Raw genomic sequence first — 15115 nt, forward strand, 5'->3', positions numbered from 1 at the left:
CAACAAAGATTATTTATCCAACACATATGTGACTCCACAACGTTTGCCACTAGGCTGCTTGCTTTGTGATAGCTTTTGCTTGCATTTAAAGGGGTGCCGCGGAGTCCTGTATTCCGCCGTCTTCGGTTAACAATTAGTGGAAAAACCTTGCGATCCCTGGATTTGGGACAAACTGGGGCTGCTAATCCCACTCTCGGAATTAAGACATTTAAAGTGTGTGAGAAAGAGACAGTGGGGGTGGAAGTCATTTTTTTTTTCCATAGGACATTTAGTAACGTCTTTTTTTTTTCTGCTTGAGATGCCTCTTCTTAAACCCCCCTCAAGGCAAAAAGGAGAGCGTCTCATATCCCCCATCGCTTCCTCTCTTTCTCTGGCAGCCACCTAAGGAACAATAAACAGCCAAGCTCTGTATGCCTTAAAAGGCCTCGACGCGGGGATCAGGCTGTGCTTTCACATGAGAAGAATCCGGCCAGACTGCGAGAGGACTTCAGGGATCCTTATAAGGTTAAATTCCCAAACACTCAAGAAGCAACACTGAACTGGAAACAACCTTGGAGTGGAAAGAGTAAAATGCGTCCACCTAGTGGCGGAGTGGTGGAACTGCATGCTGCCAATTACTGTACTTTTTTTTGTGTTACAGAGTTACAGTAAATGCAAAGTAACAGAATGTGGCAGAATCCTGTGTTTCCTTTTTTTTTATTTTTATTGGACTAACTGTTATTTTGTAATTACTGCCTTTTGGGAGGCTTCCCTTTATCAATGCTTTTTTTTAAAAAATATGTTTGATTTAACCCCTTAATGACAAAGCCCGTACATGTACGGGCTCAAAATGCCTTGTTTTCAATGTGTTTAGGGACCGCCCATTGTCCTATAGGGGTTAATAAAGGGAAGACGTGCGAAAGCTTTTTATCGCAAAATAATTGTTAGTCCAATAAAAAAAAAAGGTATTACAAGATTCCGCACCATTCTGTTACTGTGCATCTACATAACCGGACTAACACGGCTACTCATAGTAATAGTATATTATATATATATATATATATATGCATTGTCTATTGGTCTCTGTGTAAAAGCTCTGCAAAAGCAAAGCCATGAAATTAAATCAAGGGCTGATTCTTACAGGAGACATAGAAACATAGAATCTTCCGGCAGATCAGACCCAATCAGACCCCGTCTAGTCACCCGTTTCTTCCGCTTTAAAGACCTTCATCAGTCGTTGGCCTCGTCTTAGATTCAGGAGCCGTATGCCGATCCTGCGCATGTTTAAATCCCCTGACTGTATTAGCTATAGTAAACACAAATATAGCCACCCAAACATGAAGTCCATTCTGGATTCTTCTCGGCCAGTCTTTGAAAAGTGGAGTCCGATAACACAGAGTCCATACCCTGGCGCTTAAATCACTTATGTATTTGGTGCCCCTCTTGGGCAGAACTTATTAACTAGAGCCCCCAGAGCAACATCAAGCGAATAGGAAGTCACATATATCATATTTATTTTATTTATGGAACATCCATCATCTCTGGTTTGAGAAATAATAATAAAATGAAGACGTAAACATCACCCCAGTGAGGGAGGTCTCTCCAATTCCGATGGGGACTTCTTAGTACATAGAATAATATGGAGAAGTTTCTCTCTGTCTGGAGTCTGAGTTTCGTGAGAAAAGTGCTCGGGAGGAACGTGGACAATAAAAATGTCCATGCAATAATCCATCAATCAGTAGAAGGCATGGACGGGACTACGGTTCCAAAATAGAATGATTCGCAAATAGGAAAGGCGCAAACCAAAGCGGCAAAGAAGAAGGACTATTTTCACACACATCGTTCACTCATTTGACTCCCAGAAACTCGTTGAGTTCCAAAGACACCACGTGGGACTCTTTTTCAGTATTTATTTTCGATTTATTGCCTGCCATGTGTTGGCGAAACTCAGTCCAACGAATACTTGCAGAAGTTTTGGAAGCACCGGTATATCGCCGGGAATATATCGCTGCGTGTGTATAAAAACATAAGAAGTGGCCGCACGTGGCCAGGTGGCCGCCAGCCTTGCTAGTACCTACCTCTCTTCCCCAGACCTCTGTGCTCCTTTTTCCTCCCCTGATGCCCCTCTTTTCTAGGAGCTCAGAATGTTTCCTGGGTATTACAGGGTCCTACAGCCCTAAAAGCCCCAATAATGTGTTTATAAACAGCAGGGAACGGCTTTATAAGTAAAAGACTTGGTAAGCCAGAAGTTCTTGGTGACTCTTGGCTGCTGCAGCGCGTCCCTCTTTTGGATTTGAAACGACGTTAGGTGACGTAGTGTGTTATAGAAAAAGTTTTCAGACTTTGGCTACCTGAAGCCCAGTCTTGCGGTATGTGGGTAACCGGTCCCACTGGCGTTGTGGGTGGTCCCGCTGGCGTTGTGGGCGGTCCCGCTGGCACTGTGGGCGGTCCCGCTCTATTGTTGGAGAAGAAGTGGGCGGGATCAGGGCTCCCGTGACCCGGAAATCCCCTGTAGTGACCCGGAGACCAGGAGAAGCGATGCTTCAGCCGGGGTCTCCGGGCGGAATCCGGGGGGGCTATGGCTATACATCGCTGATATACCATAATGCACACACAGCGCACATAACATCACACTGAATTACAGAGAAACACAACACTCATAAAACTCTTACCCGACGTCGCGTAATATCTTTTACTATAAATACTGTAAATATCGTGTTATTACAATATATATATTATATATAAAATATAACTATTATTACGGGTCACGTGGCAGACACTTTGAAGCCGTTATTAAGTATCTGTAATGAAAGCATGACGTGGGAGGGTCAGCAGGAGAGCGTTCTTTTTTTTTTTCTATAACTCTTTTATATGACGTTTCCATAGTCCCCGGAAAAACAGCACAAACCCTCGTGGATGTCGGCGCTGCGGGATATCTGCCTTTTAAGGCTCTGCACACGGAATCCGATCTGCGGGGCTTCGAACGCGGTATTTATAACACACAAAGAGTAACATAAGCACGGGGTATAATATGGAACGTTCCCTCCGCTCAGCCCAATGTATATGCAAATAAAAACCCAGGAGAAACGAGCTGACGGCGTAATAGTCTTTTATCATACGGGGGGAGGGAGGGTGGCGCTGACTTCCTTTTTCCTGTTATTAAGTACGGGATGGAAATAAATATCCCCATTTATAGCGTCAAACTTTGTATAAGAAGTTATATTGAGTTCATTTATTTACTATTATTTTTTATTCGGTATCTTCGGTTTATAAACGTATAAAGCTGAGTGTATGTCAGTGAATACCCGCAACGCATACCTCCCAAGTTTCCCTGTACAGGAGAGACAGTCCCTCATTTGGGCCGAAACCCTTGATGCCCCTCTTCCCTCCCCTGATGCCCGTCTTTTCTAGGAGCTCAGAATGGTTGCTGGGTATGAGGGCATCGCAGGGTTCTACAGCCCTAAAAAACGCCATAGAAACAGCAGGAAAATGATTTATACATTAAACTGTGTAAAGAAAATGCATTTAAAAAAAATAAATGAACACAAAAGCAACATTATTATCTATTACGATGCCATGAGGTAATATAAAAGGTTAAGCTCCACCCACGGCCACACCTCTAACCACACCCCCTACGACGCTTTGAAATGCTGAACAAACACAATCTTCAATGAAGTCCTAACAGGTAGAATTAGAACCCGATGGACGTTTATCCCAACGATGGGTGTTCACGCACAATGTGGTTTGAGCCAGGATTTAACAGGTGGGGCAGGGTATGATGTCATTGTGCAACCTTGATGACATCACTACTGCATTCCCAACAGAGCGCGACAGAATGTTGGCAATGCGATAATACTCAGGTCTGAAATTACCATCTTTTTGTCACCCCAATTATATGTCTGATAAGGATTTGGGGGCAGCATCTTGAAACCCCAGGAACTGCCCTGCGCATGCCTTCCAACTGCCCTGCTTTGCGCGGGACAGTCCTAATTTTACCACTCTCAGAAGCAGACTTCTGCTGGATTTGGGACTGCCATCCTGGGGTCCTGATTTTGTTCCCCAGTGTGCCGGACATACTGTGTATGGCAGAATTGTGTGCATGGGCCAGTCTGAGTGACACTTTAACTCCAAATCCCCGCCCCCTAGCGAATCGGGGAAGTTGGGTCCTATGAATATGTGCTGCATCCAATGAGTCATTTTATAGGGTCTCAAAATGCTGGGAGATCTGCTATTGAGAAATGATGGGGCCTACAACTCTCATGACCCCCAGCCAACCTGGATTGTCCATGGTTGATGTAACAGGTCATATCTCAGGCCGCTACGGGAAGGACCATAAAGCCTGGTGGTTTTATGTATAGCTAAGGCTGCATCTCCCTCTACCTGCACACGCGTGAATCATTATATGTGTTATTTTTCCGTGTGTCTGTATCATGACAACGCCGCTCTGACTTTTGTATCCTTTCACGGTAATCTGTTCACCTAACAGGAGAGGATAAGTCGCTGTCTGCGAGCGGCCGGACCCCCAGGCACCAGAAGCTTTACGTTATCCCGTGACATGAAGCGATTCCCGCTCGTGTCTGCAGCTAAATTATTACCCAGAGAGGAGCACATTAGAGGCTCGCTGACGTCTGCGCTAATGCTTCGCTCGAATTAATCGAGGGTCTCTGGAGTCTGCAAAAAAAGAATAAAAGATTTAATATATACATCTGGCATATGCCTCCGTTAACCCTTCCAGAACTTGAAAAAATAAATAGATCTGTATATATATATTTACACACACACACATAAATACACACACACTTACATATATATACACACACACACACACACATATATATATATACACACACACACACATATATATATATACACACACACACACACACACATATATATATACACACACACACACACACACACATATATATACACACACACACACACACACACACACACATATATACACACACACACACACACACACACATATATATATATATATATATATACAGAGCTGTAGCCCAAGGCAAGAACGGAAAATTGTGCCCCCCCACCTCTTTTTTTTTTTACAGCTGTTATTTTATTTACACTGCCTTTACACACACCTGCCCATAAACACACATACACACATACACTGCCCTTACACACGACTGCCCATACATGCTGCCTTTATACACCCCTGCCCATAAACACACACATACACATGCTGCCCTTACAAACCGCTACCCTTACACACATATGCACCTATAGATACACACACCAGCTTACAAACACACATATACCTAGACTGCTCTTACACACACCTGACCATACACATTGCCCTTACACACACCTACTCATACATGCTGCCTTTACACACACCTACCCATAAACACACATATATACATACACTGCCCTTATACACACCTACCTTTACACACACATATGCATATACAAATACACACACCAGCTTACATACACACATATACCTACACTGCTCTTACACACACACCTACCCATACACATTGCCCTTACACACACCTACTCATACACGATGCCTTTACACACACCTAACCATAAACACACATATATACATACACTGCCCTTACACACACCTTCCCATTAATACGCATATACACATACACTACATACACATGGCTACATGTGTATCATTGTCCTGCAAAGCTGGAAAGAAAATTACACAGGCAACCATGCTGCTGATAGATAGATCGTAAGCTCCTTTGAGCAGGGTCCTCCTTACCGCTTGTTTCTGTGATTCACTACTTGTTATGCCCTGTTTACCCAGGACAAATGATGGTACTACAACACAAAACAACAACAACAACAACAACAGACAATAATAATATATGTTATATAGAACAATAGAACAAAATATGTTGCTTCTGTACTCAGAACATTCATAAAGTGAACATAATTACTAAATTAATAAGTCATATTCAGACTATGAAGGAAGCACCCCTACAGAAAAACCTACACACAAATATTAACCTCTACCACTTCTGCTGGGAGGCTGTTCAACTGACCAACCACTCTCAGTAAAGTAAAATTTTCCATTTAAGCCTCTGACTCTGGTTTTAGAAGAAGACATCCTGTTCTAACATTTCTTTTCCTTTGAACAGATTTATTTAAGCAGCCATCTGCTGATGTTTTGGTCAAATTATTTTATTTATATCAATATATATATATATTTTTCTCAGGAAGCACAGTCACCCACGGCAACCAAGGGAAAATACATGTTGGTTAACCCTTTAAGTGATAGATGGTTTTTCATCTCCCAAAATGTTATTCTTTAGATGAGGTTTAAAGGGTTAATGGTCAGAGGGATGGTGACTTTAGGGCATTATAGATTATACTGGCTCCCAGGTTCTCCCAGGTAATGATAGGAATCGGTTTGTACGCAGAACGCGCAATCCGGAGACACTGAGAACCATATATGGAGTCATTTGCAGGAGCATTCTTTTGGTTTCCATAGTGATTGCTCCATGTTTAGAACGTCGGTGCTGCACTTTCCCTTTATAAATCATTTATAATCATTTGATGCAGACGATGGAACAAACAAAAAGATGAACAAAACAGACGACATTTCCTTGCATTCAGAGAGAATTAATTGTTTAAAGAATTAGAAACCTAAAAAAAACTTTCACCGTTGATACTAAAATCTTACTAAAAAATGCCCCTCCCCCTGTGGATGTATATCTATTAAAAAAGGTAAATAAGAATAATAATAATAATAATAATATATTATCAACAATCCAAAAGAAACGTTTGTTTAAATAAGGGCGGAGAAGGGCATGCTTTGAACCCCTGCTACTCTGATTTAATTATTTTGGGCCAATACCCGAAGGCTTTGCGTAGTGAAACAAGGATTCTAGGCTCTATTTACTTGATGCCTGGATCCTTTCAGTGCTCCTTCTATGTGTTTTCTATGTATTGCTCTTAAGATAAGGACTGGATAGTGAGAGAGCTGAGCAGCACAGCGGCTTAGAGTAGTCACTTGGTGGACTACCACTCTCATCACTCCCAGATGACCCTAATACATCGACCTCAGACAGGACTAGATGTGATGGAGAAGAGACCAGGGAGCTCTCCAACAGACCAGGGAGCTCTCTCTCTCTCTCTCCCTAGTTTTCTCTATCTCTTCTCTCACCCTCTTTCACTCTCCCTCCATATCTCTCTCTCTCTCTCTCTCTCCCTCCCTCCCTCCATCTCTCTCTCTCTCTCTCTCTCTCTCTCGCTATCCCTCTCTCTCTCTCTCTCGCTATCCCTCTCTCTCTCTCTCTCTCTCTCTCGCTATCCCTCTCTCTCTCTCTCTCTCTCTCTCACTATCCCTCTCTCTCTCTCTCTCTCTCTCTCTCTCTCTCTCTCGATATCCCTCCATCTCTCTCTCTCTCTCTCTCTCTCTCTCTCTCTCTCTTTCTCTTTCTCGCAATCCCTCCATCTCTCTCCCTCTCTCTCTCTTTCTATTGAAGGGAAATGATTCACTGCTCTTGGAGAAGTTTGCCAAGTCCGAGGCATGTTCCTATATAAGGAGTCCGGGGTGGGAGACAGGCAGGAGGCTGGCGCCGGTCCTCCCCTCCGGTCAGAGGCTTGTGGTCCTCTGGGAAGCGCCGTGTGATCTGCACCGCTCCGGGCTGGGGGTCTCACCCCTCCCCCAGGGAGTTCCCAGACCTCAGGCGGAAGCAGCAGGATCCTCTCTCCAGCAAAGGAGGTATCAGGCAAGGGGTCATCTGCCCCACTCTATCCACCAGTAACTACCCCATCAGCCCCTGTGCCCTCTCATCACACCACCTGTGACCAGCATCACCCAGCCTGCTCGCTTCACTCCTCTGCACAATGCCAGATACCACTCAACAGCAACCACTCTCCCCACTCACTGCACCCCATCTGGATGTCACTCACACTCCCTGCATCCTTATTCCACTCACACTCCCTGCATCCTTAGTCCACTCACACTCCCTGCATCCTTTTATCCCTCACACTCCCTGCATCCGTCTGTCACTCACACCCCCTGCATCCTTTTATCACTCACACTCCCTTCATCCGACTGCCACCCACACTCCCTGTATCCTTATATCACTCACACTCCCTGCATCCTGATATAACTCACACTCCCTTCACTCTTCTATCACTCACACTCACTGCACTATTCTGTCACTCACACCCACTGCATCCTTCTGTCACTCACACTCTCTGCATCATTTTATTATTCCCACTACCTGCATCTCTCAATCACGCACACTCCCTGCATCCTTTTATCACTCACACTCCCTGCATCCTTTTATCACTCACACTCCCTGCATCCTTATATCACTCACACTTCCTGCATCCGCATTCCACTCACACTCCCTGCATCCCTTTTCCACTCACACTCCCTGCATCCCTTTTCCACTCACACTCCCTGCATCTCTCAATCATTCACACTCCCTGCATCCTTATCTCACATACACAGACTTATATACCCACTATGGCCACTAATACTCCTTTTGGGGCAATAACAAAAATGGGATATTTGTTCAGGAAAAGTTTGCACCCCTCACCTGCCCTCACATCACTCAGCCTGTCCTCACCTGCGGTCATATCACTCATTCTATAATAGCATTCCTGCAACCGGGTGTCTTAATGCCATTTATTAACCCCTTACTGCCATACCGATATCATTCTGTACCACTATTGTAAATCTATGTATCAGAACACGTGCATTGTATGTGTATCGGTGTGTTCATTGTATCAGAACACGTGCATTGTATGTGTATCGATGTGTTACATTGTATCAGAACACGTGCATTGTATGTGTATCGATGTGTTACATTGTATCAGAACACGTGCATTGTATGTGTATCGGTGTGTTACATTGTATCAGAACACGTGCATTGTATGTGTATCAGTGTTACATTGTATCAGAACACGTGCATTGTATGTGTATCGGTGTGTTACATTGTATCAGAACACGTGCATTGTATGTGTATCGGTGTGTTACATTGTATCAGAACACGTGCATTGTATGTGTATCGGTGTGTTACATTGTATCAGAACACGTGCATTGTATGTGTATCGTTATTACCGTCATTATATATGTATCCCATCATATCATTAAATAAGATTTGCACTGTATGGGAGTGACTTTGGCAGTTGGTGTTCCCTCTGAGATGAACAATCTATGAATTAAAAATATGAAGCCCTGAACAATGCATTTTTCATATGATATGCTGAAGTATCTGATTCAAATAATAAAACGTGCCTCTATATATCCCCGATTCTGCTTGCCTTGAAGAAGCAGTTAAGTCCTTTTGGGTCAAAACAGGTTGTCTTTTGTTACCTATCATAGTCCCCGAGAATTTAAATTAAGAAGAAAGGGAATTCTATTCTATTCTTTCTCGTACAAAACAGGTAAAAAGGACTGCATCTGTTTTTTAATTTGTTTTCAGTAGAGATACAAGTCAGAGCCAAGAGCGGATTAACTAAACAGTGTCATTTATGTGGCCCTCCACCTATCTTTAAGAAGCCACCACCTAGGGACGTCTATATCAAAGGAGGATGAATGTTACAACAAAAGGTCATAATCTAAAATTTGAGGGTCAGAGGTTTAGGATTTTGTCTTACATAAGAAAAAACACTAAATGGGCTGACTTTATCAGTAATGGGCACCATGGGCCAGACCAGAGAGCACAATCATTAGATGTTGAAGGTAGTAGAACATGGTCTCCATGGTGGACACTAGCAATGCTAATAGACTTCTCTAATAAATCAGCTAGTACTATCGAGGAAATATAAAGCAGATGATTGGCGGGAGCAATAATTGTAACATGGAGTACATTTAAAGGATCTGTTTTATTAAACATGGATATGCCACTCTGATAATGCGTTTTGGGCTGGGATTCCTTTTAGGAACCAAACATGTCCAGAGATACCAAAAGCAGCAGCTCAGAGCCAGCTCCTTTCTTGGAAGAATGGAGGGCCCGACGTGAGAGGATGAGGCTACGGTCTTCCTCCTCCAGTTTGGTGGGGAGCAGGTCGCTTGACCAGTCGCATCGTGAAGGAGATCTCCAGCCTCCATCTCAGGAAAGGGACAAAGAACTTAGAGGAGGAAAGCCATCTGAAGCAGCTTCAAAAGTCCAGGCTCGTGGAGATACAGAATCTGACAGAAATGATTTAACTTCAAAGGCCAAGGAAAAGAAAGGGAGCCCCCAGAAGAAGCACCGCACACAAATTGAGAAGAGGAAACTTAGGGAAAAGAGAAGGCCTACAGGAGTGGTCAACCTGACCTCACTAGAGGTGAGCAAGGGGCTATTATTTCATTCATCGCATATTAAAATAAACAGAGAATTCTCATGATATCTTCCAAAATGAGTTTCATGGAAGGTTGTATTGTGTCACAGCACTGGGATTGTGATGAGTTCCCACACGTTCAGTTTCTGAGCTGAAATTAATGAGCAGGACGATAAGAAAACATCTGCATCCGAGCTGGTTGTGCGAGAGAAGTAGAGTTTGTGTCAAACTTGTGTAGAGTTTTAGTTACGACGCTAACAGGTGTTGGCTATCTGTATGATGTGTTTTATCGTTGAATCTTATAGTCTCGATGTCCCTTCTATTTTAGGATCCAGACGAGAATCATGATGAGATTGAGTTGAACGAGGAACATATAGACAAAGATTCCCCTAAACAGGTAGGTGAAGACCCCATGTGACCTCAGAAGAGTGGATGTTTTGGCCATCTTACTCCATGTCTCTTCTTTTTTACACTTTCTTCTCTTCCACACATACTCGCTATACAAGGATAGACTCGTTTTTCCTTTCCCACCACCACTTGCCTATGCTTCACTCTTCCAGTATTGCCCCCTCGAATATTGGAGATAATTCTCCTGTTCATATAAACTTATCTTTTGCTAATCTCCCCCCTAAATCGTAGGCTTGGAGACTTAGCGAATCCCTACTGTCCGTGCTGAAAATATCTCGCCTCAGGTTCCCTTTTCCACTGTGTGGGAGGCCCATAAATCGGTGATTCGTGGTCACTTAATTAAAATGTGTGCCAACTTGAAACGCCTTGCCTTGGGCAAAATTTTACATCTGACTACACAAGTAGCGACCCTGGAGACGTCACATAAGTTTACCTTTGATCTGCATATTTTAACTCAACTCAATGTACTAAAGAATAGTTTAGCTACCCTCACAAATAGGCACAGTGGGGGCAATACCTCTGCCTCCTGATATGCCACTCTGCTCCCCTGATATGCTTTATGCCCCCCAGATGTGCCACTTTGCCCCCTGGTATGCTACTCTGCCCCATAGATATGCCACTCTGCTCCCTTGATATGCCACTCTGCCTCCTGATATGCTTTATGCTCCCCTGATATGATCTCTGCTCCACTGATATGATTTATGCCCCCTATATATGCCACTCTGCCCCCTATGCCACTCTTCCCCCTATGCCACTCTGCCCCCTATGCCACTCTGCTCCCCTATGCCACTGCTTGGATGTCATTATATTTTGCATTGTCAGTAAGCGGAGAATGTATTCAGATTCTTTTGTATTCACACTTTCTGGATTATGATAGAGCCTAAATATAAAAATATTATAGTATATATATAACGATATAGCTCTTTTCCTCTAGTGGTCGTCTGCACCAACTTTGTGTTACCATAATTATAACCAAGAATTTGTATCTGCTTAAAGTGTCGGCTCTTTTATGTATGATTTTAATTTATATGGGGTATTTTGCAGGAAATTAGAAAAACCAAAGGATCTGGCCAAAACAGGTAAATGTTATTATCACGACTTTGGGTCCATAACTTTACTTGAAAGCTCCGAGCCTCTTTTCTGACCCCCTCCTCTTCCACAGACATAATAATAATGATCATTGTATGACTAACAATTCACCAGCTTCCACTTTTTCCAGGAAAGCCCACCTCACACAAGCTGTAAGGCTTTCATTAATGACCCACCTCAAACTCTTTGTGTTTCAGGGCAGACGCAGGTCCCAACGTCCCTCCTCGGGAAGGTAGAGAGAGCGACTGTAAGACAAGGCAGAGGTGGCTGGAAGAGTTACAAAAGGTATGGTGATCAGTAGATATGTATCCGTTACATCGTGGCTCCTTTCTTTTCCTTTATGAAGGATGAACAAAAACTGGAAGAAGACCAAAGATAAGAGGCAGGCAAAACGTTCTTGAGCTCCAGAAGACAATACATCGCCAATGAACAGAGACACCAAGTAGCGTAGGGTTGACCAAAGGCCCCGTTGTGATATTGGTTTCATGTATTAGACACGATTACATTTGCCTCTTGTTGTTGTGTTTGTTTCACAGGCTGTAAGATTAAAGAGACAAGACAACCACAAACTGAGTGCTGATCTTAGTGACAAAGATGGGACCCTGCTTGTGCTCCAAAAGGAGATAAAGAGTCTGAAACAGGTAAGGCTCTCTCTAAAGCTCACGTGTGATGGCGCTCTGGGGATCTGAATGGTTGTATGAAGTCTCTCCTTTGGAAAACCAAATCTAGTTAAAAAATCTAGTATGATATATTTTGAGGGACAGCAAGCATATACTCCAATATTCATGGTGGCAAGCTTATCACATTCATCTTGCACACTTAGAGCCCCAAACAACTGTTATGTCTTATTTGGTGTCCCACTAAATCAGGACACTTATTGCGCAACTCTAGTTGCCATGACTTAAGTCACTACTGGTCTGCAGGTAGCCATTCTTTCCAGGACACATTTAATTTTTACATGTTTTTGACCACGCCTATAGCCCTACCTGTCAGTATTTGAGATTTCCACAAGGAAATTAAATTAATTAATTAATCAGGTTTATTCATCTCCTATAATTCAGGAAAACACTTTAGAGATGTTTCAGCAACATGCGAAAATTAGATGTGCCCTGGGAAAAAATGGCCGACATGATCACGGCATACTTGGGATACAGCTGCTACTTCGTGAGCAGTATCTGATCACACTGATAGTGGTAAATATTCTCAATGGCCAGATTTCTTATCTGCTGTGGTGTGAAATGACATCTCTGATAATGCAAAGTGAGCAATGCTTTGTAAAAATATATTTTTTTATGGCTTCTGGCTCATATAAAAAAAAGTAGAAGGAAAGAATACGTCCATTGCACAGCGCTACAGAATATGATGGCGCTATGTAAAACTATAAATCAAAAAAAAAAAAAATCAAACTATAAAAAAAAAAAAATTAAATTCAAACTATAAATAAAAAAAAAATTTCAAACTATAAATAAAAAAAATAAATTCAAACTATAAATAAAAAAAAAATTCAAACTATAAATAAAAAAAAAATCAAATTCAAGCTATAAATAAAAAAAAAAAATCAAATTCAAACTATAAAAAAAAAAAAATTCAAACTATAAATAAAAAGAATACATTAAATCTTCTGTTAACACCGTAACTGCATTCTTCTTTCTGTCCACATGATGTCAGTGTTTCTAAGAAACGCATTCAATATGACAGGGCTGTCCAAGTTTTTCCTGCAGCGGGCCACTTCATCAGAAATGTATACGTTCGGGGGCCGCACTCATTTTCCACTTTGAGAAAAAAACGGCCTTTCATAAGACATGCAGATCGTAATAAAGTAAATGACAAATTCAGGAGGGCGTTTTATCTCTGGATACGTAAAATTAAATTGTTACTTAATTTTACCCAATGATGTAAGATTTGAATTTTCATCTGCTTATTAACTAGAACGTTTATTTGGATTTATCCACATTTATCCTTACACAGAAAATGCGGAGGGCTCAGGATGAGAACAGAATTCTCAAGGAAGAGAATCAGATGCTGCTGAAGTTGATGGGTCAGCTGGCTAGTTAATGAAGAAGACATATCTTTGAGATCTTGGACCTGAGAAATCTGAGACAGGTGGAACTCACGGACTTTCCTATCACTTACCACAATACACATGAAGGCCGGATCAGTAACAAGGCGGTGACCTCAATCAAGGCTTTTAAGAGACTTTAGAAGACGGGGGTTTGTTGGGTTCAGGGAGAGCAAGGTAAGGCGAGAGAAACCAAGTTCCTTCCTTGGCTAAGTGGATCAAGAAGATGTAAACAAGGAGAGGACCATTCTTTGTAATTCTGTTTTGTAACCTTTCTGCACAATTCAACCACATTGTCTGTATTATTTTTTTTATGTTTTAGGAGTTTTATGAAAAAAAAAAGTTTGGTGATGTGTCCAAGATTAGGCGTCCTCAAAGGATATGCAAACACACGTGCACTTTAGCAAAATTATACGCGTATAAAAAAAAAAATAAAAGACATTTTTAGTTAAGGTGTGGTTATGTAGGGTGTGAAAATGTGTGAGACACAATGGAGGGGGAGAACAAAGACGGATACCAGATATCCCGCAGCGGAACCCTAAAATTAGGGCCACAGTCTCAATCTGCTTTCCTCTAAATGCAGGCCAGGAATCTGAATAAACAGTGGCCCATTTGGGGGTCCACCCCGGGTGCCACTCATCAGGGAGGTGCCACAACTGGCCCCCTTCCCCGGTCGGTCCAAAATTGTTTATGTGCGCATGAATGTGTAAGTATGAGGGTGTAAGTGTGTGTTAGTATGTGTATGTGTGTACATGTGTGTTGGCATGAGTGTTTAAGTGTGCAAATGTGACAGTGTGAGTAAAAAATGTGCGACAGAGCAAATGTGATTTGCCAGGGGGGGTCAGATGAGGGTGCCAAATATAATATTTTTTTTTTTTACAATTTTACATTTCAGTTACAGCAATGAACGCTAGTAAATGGTCCCATGTAGTTGGTTTTTTGAATAGAACGTTTGTTAAACTCGTTAATACGTAGGTACGTATCTGATGGTCGTATTTTCAAGGCGCAGTGATTTATCGTTCCATACTGCTTGCGGATGAGATTCTATCATATGTGTCGCTGCTTCCAAGGCAGCTAAAAGCCATTGAGATCTCAGTTCCGTACAATAATCCTTGCCTTGCGTGTCCTCCCATTTGGCAGCCCTGTAGCTGTATGTGAACTACACGTTGTCACGTAATAAAATCTACTTGACTTAATGACACAGGTTGAGTTTACGTTTGCCTCGTCATTTATAGGCTTTTTTTTGTTCTGGGTTAAATCCTTTTGCTTTTGTGTTTATATTTGGCCTGTAGCTATGTCCCCCTTTTGGCCTGC

At 42.4% G+C, this 15115-nt stretch overlaps 1 protein-coding gene across 1 annotated transcript; it reads left to right on the forward strand.

The window, feature by feature from the left end:
- The first annotated feature begins 7545 nt into the window (after positions 1-7545).
- Positions 7546-14253, forward strand: LOC128467384 (PRKC apoptosis WT1 regulator protein-like). The gene is made up of 7 exons (XM_053449025.1): positions 7546-7687; positions 9865-10251; positions 10574-10642; positions 11698-11732; positions 11940-12027; positions 12279-12383; positions 13711-14253. The coding sequence occupies exons 2-7, from the start codon at positions 9874-9876 to the stop codon at positions 13795-13797; spliced, it is 762 nt and encodes a 253-aa protein (XP_053305000.1). The 5' UTR covers positions 7546-7687; positions 9865-9873; the 3' UTR covers positions 13798-14253.
- The last annotated feature ends 862 nt before the right edge of the window (positions 14254-15115 follow it).

This window comes from Spea bombifrons, chromosome 10 (genome assembly GCF_027358695.1).
Source record: "Spea bombifrons isolate aSpeBom1 chromosome 10, aSpeBom1.2.pri, whole genome shotgun sequence".
NCBI lineage: Eukaryota > Metazoa > Chordata > Amphibia > Anura > Pelobatidae > Spea > Spea bombifrons.

Coding starts and splice junctions, on each gene's coding strand:
- LOC128467384 (XM_053449025.1), top strand. CDS start 9,874: ATGTCCAGAGATACCAAAAGCAGCAGCTCAGAGCCAGCTCCTTTCTTG. Junction 11,733..11,939: donor AAAGGATCTGGCCAAAACAG/GTAAATGTTATT, acceptor TTTGTGTTTCAG/GGCAGACGCAGGTCCCAACG. Junction 12,384..13,710: donor AGATAAAGAGTCTGAAACAG/GTAAGGCTCTCT, acceptor ATCCTTACACAG/AAAATGCGGAGGGCTCAGGA.